The sequence below is a fragment of the Pseudophryne corroboree genome, chromosome 8 (genome assembly GCF_028390025.1).
Source record: "Pseudophryne corroboree isolate aPseCor3 chromosome 8, aPseCor3.hap2, whole genome shotgun sequence".
NCBI lineage: Eukaryota > Metazoa > Chordata > Amphibia > Anura > Myobatrachidae > Pseudophryne > Pseudophryne corroboree.
Window position 1 is genome coordinate 443540572 of NC_086451.1, and position 14133 is coordinate 443554704.

The 14133-nt window shown below is 48.5% G+C and overlaps 1 protein-coding gene across 6 annotated transcripts in view; it reads left to right on the forward strand.

Moving 5' to 3' along the window:
• EHMT2 (euchromatic histone lysine methyltransferase 2) overlaps positions 1 to 14133 on the forward strand; it is a 69777-nt gene that overhangs the window by 14078 nt on the left and 41566 nt on the right. For 5 of the 6 annotated variants that reach the window (XM_063938138.1, XM_063938133.1, XM_063938134.1 and 2 more), the window contains exons 3-11: positions 10003 to 10119; positions 10990 to 11186; positions 11283 to 11361; positions 11456 to 11526; positions 11636 to 11785; positions 11862 to 11912; positions 12003 to 12111; positions 12264 to 12362; positions 12627 to 12772. In XM_063938138.1, coding sequence (XP_063794208.1) covers positions 10003 to 10119; positions 10990 to 11186; positions 11283 to 11361; positions 11456 to 11526; positions 11636 to 11785; positions 11862 to 11912; positions 12003 to 12111; positions 12264 to 12362; positions 12627 to 12772 — 1019 coding nt within the window. The remainder of the gene's footprint in view (positions 1 to 10002; positions 10120 to 10989; positions 11187 to 11282; positions 11362 to 11455; positions 11527 to 11635; positions 11786 to 11861; positions 11913 to 12002; positions 12112 to 12263; positions 12363 to 12626; positions 12773 to 14133) is intronic. The other variant, XM_063938137.1, reaches the window with a different exon arrangement.

A 14133-nucleotide genomic window follows, 5' to 3' on the forward strand; every position in this document is an offset into this window, starting at 1 on the left:
GTCTCAAACACCGTCAGGGGCTATAAAACGCCCGTTACCTCAGGTTGATACAGACACGGACACTGACTCCAGTGACGACGGTGAGGAAACAAACGTATTTTCCAGTAGGGCCACACGTTACATGATCACGGCAATGAAGGAGGTTTTGAACATTTCTGATACTACAAGTACCACAAAAAAGGGTATTATGTGGGGTGTGAAAAAACTACCCGTAGTTTTTCCTGAATCAGATGAATTAAATGAGGTGTGTGATGAAGCGTGGGTTTCCCCCGATAAAAAAACTGCTAATTTCTAAAAAATTATTGGCATTATACCCTTTCCCGCCAGACGTTAGGGCGCGTTGGGAAACACCCCCTAGCGTAGATAAGGCGCTCACACGCTTATCAAAACAAGTGGCGTTACCGTCTCCTGATACGGCCACCCTCAAGGAACCAGCTGATAGGAAGCTGGAAAATGTCCTAAAAAGTATATACACACATACTGGTATTATACTGCGACCAGCAATCGCCTCAGCCTGGATGTGCAGTGCTGGGGTGGCTTGGTCGGATTCCCTGACTGAAAATATTGATACCCTGGACAGGGACAATATATTATTGACTATAGAGCATTTAAAGGATGCATTTCTATATATGCGAGATGCACAGAGGGATATTTGCACTCTGGCATCAAGAGTAAGTGCGATGTCCATTTCTGCCAGAAGAGGATTATGGACGCGACAGTGGTCAGGGGATGCGGATTCCAAACGGCATATGGAAGTATTGCCGTATAAAGGGGAGGAGTTATTTGGGGTCGGTCTATCGGACCTGGTGGCCACGGCAACGGCTGGAAAATCCACCTTTTTACCCCAAGTCACCTCGCAGCAGAAAAAGATACCGTCTTTTCAGGCTCAGTCCTTTCGTCCCCATAAGGGCAAGCGGGCAAAAGGCCACTCATATCTGCCCCGGGGCAGAGGAAGGGGAAAAGGACTGCAGCAAACAGCCTCTTCCCACGAACAGAAGCCCTCCCCCGCTTCTGCCAAGTCCTCAGCATGACGCTGGGGCCTTACAAGCGGACTCAGGCACGGTGGGGGCCCGTCTCAAGAATTTCAGCGCGCAGTGGGCTCACTCGCAAGTGGACCCCTGGATCCTGCAGGTAGTTTCTCAGGGGTACAAATTGGAATTCGAGACGTCTCCCCCTCGCCGGTTCCTGAAGTCTGCTTTACCAACGTCTCCCCCCGACAGGGAGGCGGTATTGGAAGCCATTCACAAGCTGTATTCCCAGCAGGTGATAATCAAGATACCCCTCCTACAACAGGGAAAGGGGTATTATTCCACGCTGTTTGTGGTACCGAAGCCGGACGGCTCGGTGAGACCCATTTTAAATCTGAAATCCTTGAACACTTACATAAAAAGGTTCAAGTTCAAGATGGAGTCACTCAGAGCAGTGATAGCGAACCTGGAAGAAGGAGACTATATGGTGTCTCTGGACATCAAGGATGCTTACCTCCATGTCCCAATTTGCCCTTCTCACCAAGGGTACCTCAGGTTTGTGGTACAGAACTGTCACTATCAGTTTCAGACGCTGCCGTTTGGATTGTCCACGGCACCCCGGGTCTTTACCAAGGTAATGGCCGAAATTATGATTCTTCTTCGAAGAAAAGGCGTCTTAATTATCCCTTACTTGGACGATCTCCTGATAAGGGCAAGGTCCAGAGAACAGTTAGAGGTCGGAGTAGCACTATCTCAAGTAGTACTACGACAGCACGGATGGATTCTAAATATTCCAAAATCGCAGCTGATTCCGACGACACGTCTGCTGTTCCTAGGGATGATTCTGGACACAGTACAGAAAAAGGTGTTTCTCCCGGAGGAGAAAGCCAAGGAGTTATCCGACCTAGTCAGGAACCTCCTAAGACCAGGCCAAGTGTCAGTACATCAATGCACAAGGGTCCTGGGAAAGATGGTGGCTTCTTACGAAGCGATTCCATTCGGCAGATTCCACGCTAGAACTTTTCAGTGGGATCTGCTGGACAAATGGTCCGGATTGCATCTTCAAATGCATCAGCGGATAACCCTGTCTCCAAGGACAAGGGTGTCTCTCCTGTGGTGGTTACAGAGTGCTCATCTCCTAGAGGGCCGCAGATTCGGCATTCAGGATTGGGTCCTGGTGACCACGGATGCCAGCCTGAGAGGCTGGGGAGCAGTCACACAGGGAAGAAATTTCCAGGGCTTGTGGTCAAGCATGGAAACGTCACTTCACATAAATATCCTGGAACTAAGGGCCATTTACAATGCCCTAAGTCAGGCAAGACCTCTGCTTCAGGGTCAGCCGGTGTTGATCCAGTCGGACAACATCACGGCAGTCGCCCACGTAAACAGACAGGGCGGCACAAGAAGCAGGAGGGCAATGATGGAAGTGGCAAGGATTCTTCGCTGGGCGGAGAATCATGTGATAGCACTGTCAGCAGTGTTCATTCCGGGAGTGGACAACTGGGAAGCAGACTTCCTCAGCAGACACGATCTTCACCCGGGGGAGTGGGGACTTCACCCAAAAGTCTTCCACATGATTGTGAACCGTTGGGAAAAACCAAAGGTGGACATGATGGCGTCCCGCCTCAACAAAAAACTGGACAGATATTGCGCCAGGTCAAGGGACTCTCAGGCAATAGCTGTGGACGCTCTGGTAACACCGTGGGTGTACCAGTCAGTGTATGTGTTCCCTCCTCTTCCTCTCATACCAAAAGTACTGAGAATCATAAGAAGGAGAGGAGTAAAGACTATACTCGTGGCTCCGGATTGGCCAAGAAGGACTTGGTACCCGGAAATTCAAGAGATGCTCACGGAAGACCCGTGGCCTCTACCTCTAAGAAAGGACCTGCTCCAGCAGGGACCATGTCTGTTCCAAGACTTACCGCGGCTGCGTTTGACGGCATGGCGGTTAAACGCCGGATCCTGAAGGAAAAAGGCATTCCGGATGAAGTCATCCCTACCCTGATCAAAGCCAGGAAGGATGTAACCATACAACATTATCACCGTATTTGGCGTAAATATGTTGCGTGGTGCGAGGCCAGGAAGGCCCCTACAGAGGAATTTCAACTGGGTCGTTTCATGCATTTCCTGCAAACAGGACTGTCTATGGGCCTCAAATTAGGGGCCATTAAGGTTCAAATTTCGGCCCTGTCAATATTCTTCCAAAAAGAACTGGCTTCTGTTCCTGAAGTTCAGACGTTTGTCAAGGGAGTACTGCATATACAGCCTCCTTTTGTGCCTCCAGTGGCACCTTGGGATCTCAATGTAGTTTTGGGATTCCTAAAATCACATTGGTTTGAACCACTCACCACTGTGGACTTAAAATATCTCACATGGAAAGTGGTAATGCTGTTAGCCCTGGCTTCAGCCAGGCGTGTCTCAGAATTGGCGGCTTTATCCTATAAAAGCCCTTACCTAATTTTTCATACGGACAGGGCAGAATTGAGGACTCGTCCTCAATTTCTCCCTAAGGTGGTTTCAGCATTTCACTTAAACCAGCCTATTGTGGTGCCTGCGGCTACTAGGGACTTGGAGGATTCCAAGTTGCTGGACGTAGTCAGGGCCATGAAAATATGTTTCCAGGACGGCTGGAGTCAGGAAATCTGATTGGCTGTTTATCCTGTATGCACCCAACAAGCTGGGTGCTCCTGCTTCTAAGCAGACGGTTGCTCGTTGGATTTGTAGTACAATTCAGCTTGCACATTCTGTGGCAGGCCTGCCACAGCCAAAATCTGTAAAAGCCCATTCCACAAGGAAAGTGGGCTCATCTTGGGCGGCTGCCCGAGGGGTCTCGGCTTTACAACTTTGCCGAGCAGCTACTTGGTCAGGGGCAAACACGTTTGCTAAATTCTACAAATTTGATACCCTGGCTGAGGAGGACCTTGAGTTCTCTCATTCGGTGCTGCAGAGTCATCCGCACTCTCCCGCCCGTTTGGGAGCTTTGGTATAATCCCCATGGTCCTTTCGGAGTCCCCAGCATCCACTAGGACGTTAGAGAAAATAAGAATTTACTTACCGATAATTCTATTTCTCATAGTCCGTAGTGGATGCTGGGCGCCCATCCCAAGTGCGGATTGTCTGCATTACTTGTACATAGTTATTGTTACAAAAATCGGGTTATTGTTGTTGTGAGCCATCTTTTCAGAGGCTCCTTCTGTTATCATGCTGTTAACTGGGTTCAGATCACAAGTTGTACGGTGTGATTGGTGTGGCTGGTATGAGTCTTACCCGGGATTCAAAATCCTTCCTTATTGTGTACGCTCGTCCGGGCACAGTATCCTAACTGAGGCTTGGAGGAGGGTCATAGGGGGAGGAGCCAGTGCACACCAGCTAGTCCTAAAGCTTTTACTTTGTGCCCAGTCTCCTGCGGAGCCGCTATTCCCCATGGTCCTTTCGGAGTCCCCAGCATCCACTACGGACTATGAGAAATAGAATTAACGGTAAGTAAATTCTTATTTTCTGCCAGGAGAGTATTATGGACTCTGCAGTGGACAGGTGATGCTGATTCTAAAAGGCACATGGAAGTTTTGCCTTATAAGGGTGAGGAATTGTTTGGGGACGGTCTCTCGGACCTCGAATCCACAGCAACAGCTGGGAAGTCGACTTTTTTACCTCAGGTTCCCTCACAGCCTAAGAAAGTACCGTATTATCAAGTACAGTCCTTTCGGCCTCAGAAAGGCAAGCGGGTTAGAGGCGCGTCCTTTCTGCCCAGAGGCAGGGGTAGAGGGAAAAAGCTGCACCAGACAGCCAGTTCCCAAGAACAAAAATCCTCCCCTGCTTCCACTAAGTCCACCGCATGACGCTGGGGCTCCACAGGTGGAGCCAGGTGCGGTGGGGGCCCGTCTCCGGAACTTCAGCGACCAGTGGGTTCACTCACAGGTGGATCTCTGGGTTCTACAAGTGGTATCTCAGGGATACAAGCTGGAGTTCGAGATGTCTCCCCCTCGCCGTTACCTCAAATCAGCCTTGCCAGCTACTCCCAAAGACAGGGAGGTAGTACTGGCGGCAATTCACAAGCTGTACCTCCAGCAGGTGATAATCAAAGTTCCCCTCCTTCAACAGGGACGGGGTTACTATTCCACAATGTTTGTGGTACCGAAACCAGACGGTTCGGTGAGACCCATTCTAAATTTGAAATCCTTGAACACTTATATAAGGAAGTTCAAGTTCAAAATGGAATCGCTCAGGGCGGTTATTGCAAGCCTGGAAGAGGGGGATTATATGGTATCACTGGACATCAAGGATGCTTACCTACATGTCCCCATTTACCCACCTCACCAGGAGTACCTCCGATTTGTGGTACAGGACTGCCATTACCAATTCCAGACGTTGCCGTTTGGTCTGTCCACGGCACCGAGGGTATTTACCAAGGTAATGGCCGAAATGATGATACTCCTTCGAAAGAAGGGAGTTATAATTATCCCGTACTTGGACGATCTCCTTATAAAGGCGAGGTCCATGGAGCAGTTGTTGGTCGGAGTAGCACTATCTCAGGAAGTGCTACAACAGCACGGCTGGATTCTGAATATCCCAAAGTCGCAGCTGGTTTCTACGACGTGTCTGCTGTTCTTGGGTATGATTCTGGACACAGAACAGAAGAAGGTGTTTCTCCCGGAGGAGAAGGCCAAGGAGTTGTTATCTCTGGTCAGAGACCTCCTGAAACCAAAACAGGTGTCGGTGCATCACTGCACGCGAGTCCTGGGAAAGATGGTAGCTTCTTACGAAGCGATTCCCTTCGGCAGGTTCCATGCAAGGATCTTTCAGTGGGATCTGTTAGACAAGTGGTCCGGATCGCATCTTCAGATGCATCGGCTGATCACCCTGTCCCCGAGGGCCAGGATGTCTCTGCTGTGGTGGCTGCAGAGTGCTCATCTTCTCGAGGGCCGCAGATTCGGCATACAGGACTGGGTCCTGGTGACCACGGATGCAAGCCTCCGAGGTTGGGGGGCAATCACTCAGGGAAGAAACTTCCAAGGACAATGGTCGAGTCAGGCTTCACTACACATAAATATTCTGGAACTAAGGGCCATTTACAATGCCCTAAGTCAAGCGAAACCCCTGCTTCAAATCCAGCCGGTGCTGATTCAGTCAGACAACATCACGTCGGTCGCCCATGTAAACCGACAGGGTGGCACAAGAAGCAGGATGGCGATGGCAGAAGCCACAAGGATTCTCCGATGGGCGGAAAATCACGTGATAGCACTGTCAGCAGTGTTCATTCCGGGAGTGGACAACTGGGAAGCAGACTTCCTCAGCAGGCACGACCTCCACCCGGGAGAGTGGGGACTTCATCCAGAAGTCTTCCAGCTGATTGTAAATCGTTGGGAAAGGCCACAGGTGGACACGATGGCGTCCCGCCTCAACAAAAAGCTAAAAAGATATTGCGCCAGGTCAAGGGACCCTCAGGCGATAGCTGTGGACGCTCTAGTGACACCGTGGGTGTACCAGTCGGTTTATGTGTTCCATCCTCTTCCTCTCATACCAAAGGTACTGAGGATAATAAGAAAGAGAGGAGTAAGAACTATACTCATCGTTCCGGATTGGCCAAGAAGGACTTGGTACCCGGAACTACAAGAAATGATCTCAGAGGACCCTTGGCCTCTGCTGCTCCGACGGGACCTGCTACAGCAGGGGCCCTGTTTGTTCCAAGACTTACCGCGGCTGCGTTTGACGGCATGGCGGTTGAACGCCGGATCCTGATGGAAAAGGGCATTCCGGTTGAAGTCATTCCTACGCTGATAAAAGCTAGGAAGGATGTGACAGCAAAACATTATCACCGCATATGGCGAAAATATGTTGCTTGGTGTGAGGCTATGAAGGCCCCAACAGAGGAATTTCAGCTGGGTCGATTTCTGCACTTCCTACAGTCGGGAGTGACTATGGGCCTAAAATTGGGATCCATTAAAGTCCAGATTTCGGCCCCGTCTATTTTCTTTCAAAAAGAACTGGCTTCACTGCCTGAAGTTCAGACGTTTGTTAAGGGAGTGCTGCATATTCAGCCCCCTTTTGTGCCTCCAGTGGCACCTTGGGATCTCAACGTTGTGTTGGATTTCCTAAAATCACATTGGTTTGAGCCACTTCAGACCGTGGAGTTGAAATATCTCACGTGGAAAGTGGTCATGCTTTTGGCCTTGGCTTCGGCTAGGCGTGTGTCAGAATTGGCGGCTTTGTCATGTAAAAGCCCCTATCTGGTCTTCCATATGGACAGGGCAGAATTGAGGACTCGTCCCCAATTTCTCCCTAAGGTGGTATCAGCGTTTCATTTGAACCAACCTATTGTGGTGCCTGCGGCTACTTGGGACTTGGAGGCTTCCAAGTTGCTGGATGTAGTCCGGGCCCTGAAAATCTATGTTTCCAGGACGGCTAGAGTCAGAAAAACTGACTCGCTGTTTATCCTGCATGCACCCAACAAGCTGGGTGCTCCTGCTTCTAATGAAAAAGAAATACCCAAAGGTATTACTAAACCCAGGCGCTAGATAGGTGGTTCCCCACAGCAGCTATACAAAAAGGGGTTGGTCAGACCCCCAAACAATATGTATGCAAGGAAATACAGCGCTTAAATGGTCACATAAGCAAAAACAGGTAGCATGTAGAATCTTTGTTTTATTTAAAACATGGAGTAAAAATGTATTTAAAAAGTATATATATAAGATGGTTGAATCAAGTGCACATAGCTGGCAACTGCCACATAAATTCAAGTATAGATCAAGATAGGTGTTTTTCCTAGTGTCAAAAGTCCTTGCAGAAGGTAGGTATTATATGGAACCTGTTCCTATGATAGTCCCCTTGAATATAGGACCCTATATCCTATCCGTGAGTTATAGTTACCACCAGCGTCCCTTGAGGTAATTGGGCGAATCTGCGTCCGCAAATGGCTGTTCCTCAGAGGGTGGTAGATGTAAATCCTCCACGGTGTAGTATAGGTTCTTTTAAGGGTCCAGTTGTTGAAAAATCAATTGAGGGGGCTTGGTCCAGGTCCAATCCTTCCAAGGTCTAGGCAAACACACTGTCAGGCAAGTCCCACCAACGCGTTTCGTTGCTTGCATGCAACCTTGAAAAAGTTGCATGCAAGCAACGAAACGCGTTGGTGGGACTTGCCTGACAGTGTGTTTGCCAACAACTGGACCCTTAAAAGAACCTATACTACACCGTGGAGGATTTACATCTACCACCCTCTGAGGAACAGCCATTTGCGGACGCAGATTCGCCCAATTACCTCAAGGGACGCTGGTGGTAACTATAACTCACGGATAGGATATAGGGTCCTATATTCAAGGGGACTATCATAGGAACAGGTTCCATATAATACCTACCTTCTGCAAGGACTTTTGACACTAGGAAAAACACCTATCTTGATCTATACTTGAATTTATGTGGCAGTTGCCAGCTATGTGCACTTGATTCAACCATCTTATATATATACTTTTTAAATACATTTTTACTCCATGTTTTAAATAAAACAAAGATTTTACATGCTACCTGTTTTTGCTTATGTGACCATTTAAGCGCTGTATTTCCTTGTATACGCTCCTGCTTCTAAGCAGACTATTGCTCGCTGGATCTGTAGCACGATTCAACTTGCACATTCTGCGGCTGGACTGCCGCATCCTAAATCAGTCAAAGCCCATTCCACGAGGCGGCTGCCCGAGGGGTCTCGGCTTTACAACTTTGCCGAGCTGCTACCTGGTCGGGTTCAAACACGTTTGCAAAATTCTACAAGTTTGATACCCTGGCGGAGGAGGACCTTGAGTTTGCTCATTCGGTGCTGCAGAGTCATCCGCACTCTCCCGCCCGTTTGTGAGCTTTGTTATAATCCCCATGGTCCTTACGGAGTACCCAGCATCCACTAGGACGTCGGAGAAAATAAGATTTTACTCACCGGTAAATCTATTTGTCGTAGTCCGTAGTGGATGCTGGGAGCCCGTCCCAAGTGCGGACTTCTGCAAAACTTGTATATAGTTATTGCTTAACTATAGGGGGTTTTTTGTTCTGAGCCATCTGTTTAATGAGGCTCAGTTATTGTTCATACTGTTAACTGGGTATAGTTATCACGAGTTGTACGGTGTGATTGGTGTGGCTGGTATGAGTCTTACCCTGGATCCCAAACCTTTCCTAGTAATGTCAGCTCTTCCGGGCACAGTTTCCCTAACTGAGGTCTGGAGGAGGTGCATAGAGGGAGGAGCCAGTGCACACCAGATGTAGTACCTAATCTTTCTTTAAAGAGTGCCCAGTCTCCTGCGGAGCCCGTCTATTCCCCATGGTCCTTACGGAGTACCCAGCATCCACTACGGACTACGAGAAATAGATTTACCGGTGAGTAAAATCTTATTTTATATATATATATATATATATATATATATATATATATATATATATATATATATATATATATATATATATATTAATGGCATTTAATATATTTTTGCAGCCTAAACCAAGGATTTGCACAGTAGGTTCCTAATAAAATACAAAAATGAAAATGCTGGATATCTGGGCATGGAGACAGTCACCTAGATGATGATAAATCAATATATCTTTACAATCTATTATAAGGCTTGCTCACCCTTTTAACTGATTGTTGCTTTAAATTTATCATCAGTCTTGCTGAAATCCTGCAGGTTCCGTAAAATTTTACCCTATTGCATAGCCCCGCTATAAGTCTTATTATGAAGTTGGGTCACTGAATGATCTCAAATCAAGAAACATGGGAAATAGACCCAAGCACTTTTGAGAAGCCCTGTGAGATGGAGTGCAGTGTGGTGGATAGACTCATGTGTTTAATCAAATTGGTATGTAGATACAAAGAATAGTCCCGTGACAGTAAAGGAGTATTAATGGAGCAAAACACAGAGAAAGTAGTACAAATTCACCATGTCTCAAATATTAAGCCATGCACGTGTAAGTACACACGGCCGGTACGGTGAAACTGGGAAACGGCTCATTAAATCAGTTATGGTATCCGTATACTAATATACTTGGTTGTAAACCTGTTCAGGTGATGCTGAAGTGATCCTGGGTGCCTCCCCTGCAGACCTGGCATCTGAGGAGGAGAAGAAGGAGGGCACTGAGAAGGAGAACATGACCTTTTCCCCTGTTGCACGAGGGCTTACTGGTAAGTTTTGCATCTGTGGGACCGTTGGCTAATGAAGTAATGGTAAAAAATGATCATTGTTACATTTATTGCCTGTTACTGCTCTGTAAATGTACAGGAGCCATTGTGGTGTGGTCATTTTGTGTGCTTTCTCCTGAGTGGTAAAACGTACGCACACCGGGCCTGGTTCAGAGTTAGACAAAGTTGCATCTGTATGCAAATGTTACAGCTAATGGACTTCCTACTGGGATGACCGTTACCACCACCCAGAAACAACCACCAATATTGCATGTAACTGCATGCAATTCTATCTGCGACTTTGTGTGCTGTACGGCTGGTGTAAGGGTTAGCATTACTGCCTCACAGCACTGAGGTCATGGGTTAGATTCCCACCATGGCCCTACCTGTGTGGAGTTTGTATATTCTCCCCGTACTTGCGTGGGTTTCCTCCGGGTTCTCTGGTTTCCTCCCACAATCCAAAAATATACTGGTAGGTTCATTGGCTCCCAACAAAAATTAACCCTAGCGTGAATGTGTCTGTGTGTACATGTGATAGGGAATATAGATTGTAAGCTCCACTGGGGCAGGGACTGATGTGAATGGGCAAATACTCTCTCTGTACAGCGCTGCGGAATATATGTGCGCTATATAAATAACTGATGGTGTGGTAACCATCGCCTGGCATCCTCTAGCGCTTAACAATGGGGAGGAAATCTGCAGTACATGTAATGAGAATGCATTCTGTGCTATATTTCCACAATAAGCCAAGACTACAGCAGCCAACCTGAGCTTTCAGTAGGTTCAGGGCTGGCCACTGTTGCCTCTGACCTTTATCTGTGATTGTGCCTCTAGTTACCTAGAAATGTACACACTGGTTTTCCTCCTTCACAGGCCATGCTTCCAAGTCCCTCCCAGCGCCTCCATCGTTGTCGTCCTCACCTGTGTCCAGCAGAGCCAAGATGTCTCTTACAGGGGCCGGAAAGTTGCCTCACACCACACAAAGCCTGGCCATGCGATTGTTGAATATAAACAGGGACGGTGCAGACAAAGTACACCGCGCCAGGAAGACCATCCCTCGGGCCGGCAATGTGAGTCTATCGGTGCATAAATGGTTGCTCCATGTTACTGTGACTGTATAACTGGACTAGGTTTCATGTTCTATGCCTGATATCGTTGTACCCTAGGTGCCGGGGGAAGGGGTGTTCTTTCCAGACGGAGAGCGTGTTAGGAAGGATGTTGACTCCGAGAAGAGAGACAGTCCAGGTATGAGAGAACAGGGAATGTATGAAGGCGGGAGAGAAGAGTAATGGCCACAGTGGTCCCTTTGCTATTGGTTTTTATTTTTCCCCTTCCTCAGATTCCACACAGAGGCGGACTGGCTCATCCCAGATTACCGAGACACCTGCCACCAAGTCCAAAGAGGCTGAAGTGAGTGATGTGTAGTGGTCAATGTGCAGAAAGTATGGATCCATGGACTTGAAATACAGTTATACAGTCATCATGATGCTACTAATGTAACAGATTGTCTCTCACCCAGGAACCTTCAGTGACTCCCTCCCCTGCTCCTGGGTCCTCCCGGGTCACTGATGGGGCGGATCCTGAAGACTGGGATCCAGAGGTCGGGACAGAGTTTAGCCTTTACTATGACAGTTTTTCTGTGGAGGAACAAGGGGATAGCGACAGCAAGGTGGGTACTGACATGGGGAGATGACGAAGAGAGCAGCAATTATCAGCTAGAATCTGACAGTTGTGGTTATCTGCAGGATGAAGATGATGATGAGGAAGAGGACGGGTCTGGGAACCAGTCAGAAAGAGTAAGTACTGAGAAGATGCAGCTGCTATGGATCTCATGTGTGCAATCATATTGGTTGCAATATATCCATTCATTACTTCTCCCTGCACAGAGCTCCAGTAGCCTGAAGAAGAAAAGTAAAAAGAAATGGAAGATGGACAAAGCCTGGCTCAAACCAACACGAAAAAGGAAGAGACGGGAGAGGGAGAAACCTGGAGGAGGTAAGAGGACGGGTGGGAGCTGTGGGTGAAGGACATACAGAAGTGCTCCAGTGAGGTTAGAGGGGTAGGGGAGTTAGACAGCAATAGATGAGGTTGGGTATTTTCATGGTAGTCACAGATCTACCACCCTACTTGTTACCCCGCTCTTGTAGCTGTCAGTTCCGTGGGGGGATCACACAGTGAGTACACAGAGGTGCCTCTGGGATCCTTGGATCTGCCCAGCGAGGGGGCTTTGTCTCCCAACAACACAGGTAACTTTTTCACCTAGTACCTAACATTCACTAGCTGCTGTGCATGTCAGTGCTGCATTCTCGCCTACATCCCCTCCGGCACAAGCTCACCTCCCCTGCCTTAAAGCCAATCCCTAGACCCCTCTACTCATCAACCTTAAAGCCAATCCCTAGACCCCTCTACTCATCAATGCTGTGGCTGCTACTTACCTCTCTCTATCATGCCTTGTCTACATGGCGGTGGCTTTTCACTTACCCGGCTGACTGTCTTGTTTCTTCCCCCAGGTGTGTGCAATGAATCCAGCTCCATGGACACAGAGCGTTTTGAGGAACTCCCTCTGTGCAGCTGTCGTATGGAGGCTCCTAGCGTGGAGAGAGTCTGTGAGCAGGCCAACAATATGTGTATGGCCACAGAGAGCGTTGATGGAGAGGTGAGTGATGGGGTTCTATAAGCAGGCCCACATTATGTGTATGAGCACAGAGAGAGGTGATAGGGAGGTGAGTGATGGGGTTCTATAAGCAGGCCACATTATGTGTATGGCCACAGAGAGAGGTGATGGGGTTCTATAAGCAGGCCCATAGTATGTGTATGGCCACAGAGAGAGGTGATAGGGAGGTGAGTGATGGGGTTCTATAAGCAGGCCCATAGTATGTGTATGGCCACAGAGCGTTAATGGGGAGGTGAGTGATGGGGTTCTATAAGCAGGCCCACATTATGTGTATGGCCACAGAGAGAGGTAATAGGGAGGTGAGTGATGGGGTTCTATAAGCAGGCCCATAGTATGTGTATGGCCACAGAGCGGTGATGGGGTTCTATAAGCAGGCCCACATTGTGTATGGGCACAGAGCGTTGATGGGGAGGTGAGTGATGGGGTACTATAAGCAGGCCCACAGTATATGTATGGGCACAGAGAGTGGTGATAGGGATGTGAGTGATGGGGTTCTATAAGCAGGCCCACATTGTGTATGGGCACAGAGCGTTGATGGGGAGGTGAGTGATGGGGTTATATAAGCAGGCCCACAGTGTGTATATGGGCAAAGAGAGAGTTGATAGGGAGGTGAGTGATGGGGTTCTATAAGCAGGCCCACATTGTGTATGGGCACAGAGCGTTGATGGGGAGGTGAGTGATGGGGTTCTATAAGCAGGCCCTCAGTGTGTATATGGGCATAGAGAGAGGTGATAAGGAGGTGAGTGATGGGGTTATATAAGCAGGCCCACAGTGTGTATATGGGCATAGAGAGAGGTGATAAGGAGGTGAGTGATGGGGTTATATAAGCAGGCCCACAGTGTGTATATGGGCAAAGAGAGAGGTGATAGGGAGGTGAGTGATGGGGTTCTATAAGCAGGCCCACATTGTGTATGGGCACAGAGCGTTGATGGGGAGGTGAGTGATGGGGTTCTATAAGCAGGCCCACAGTATATGTATGGGCACAGAGAGAGGTGATAAGGAGGTGAGTGATGGGGTTATATAAGCAGGCCCACAGTGTGTATATGGGCAAAGAGAGTGGTGATAGGGAGGTGAGTGATGGGGTTATATAAGCAGGCCCACAGTGTGTATTTCTCTAACGTCCTAGTGGATGCTGGGAACTCCGTAAGGACCATGGGGAATAGCGGGCTCCGAAGGAGGCTGGGCACTCTAGAAAGATCTTAGACTACCTGGTGTGCACTGGCTCCTCCCACTATGACCCTCCTCCAAGCCTTAGTTAGATTTCGTGCCCGGCCGAGGTTGGATGCACACTAGGGGCTCTCCTGAGCTCTTAGAAAGTTATAGTCTTAGAATTTGTTATTTTC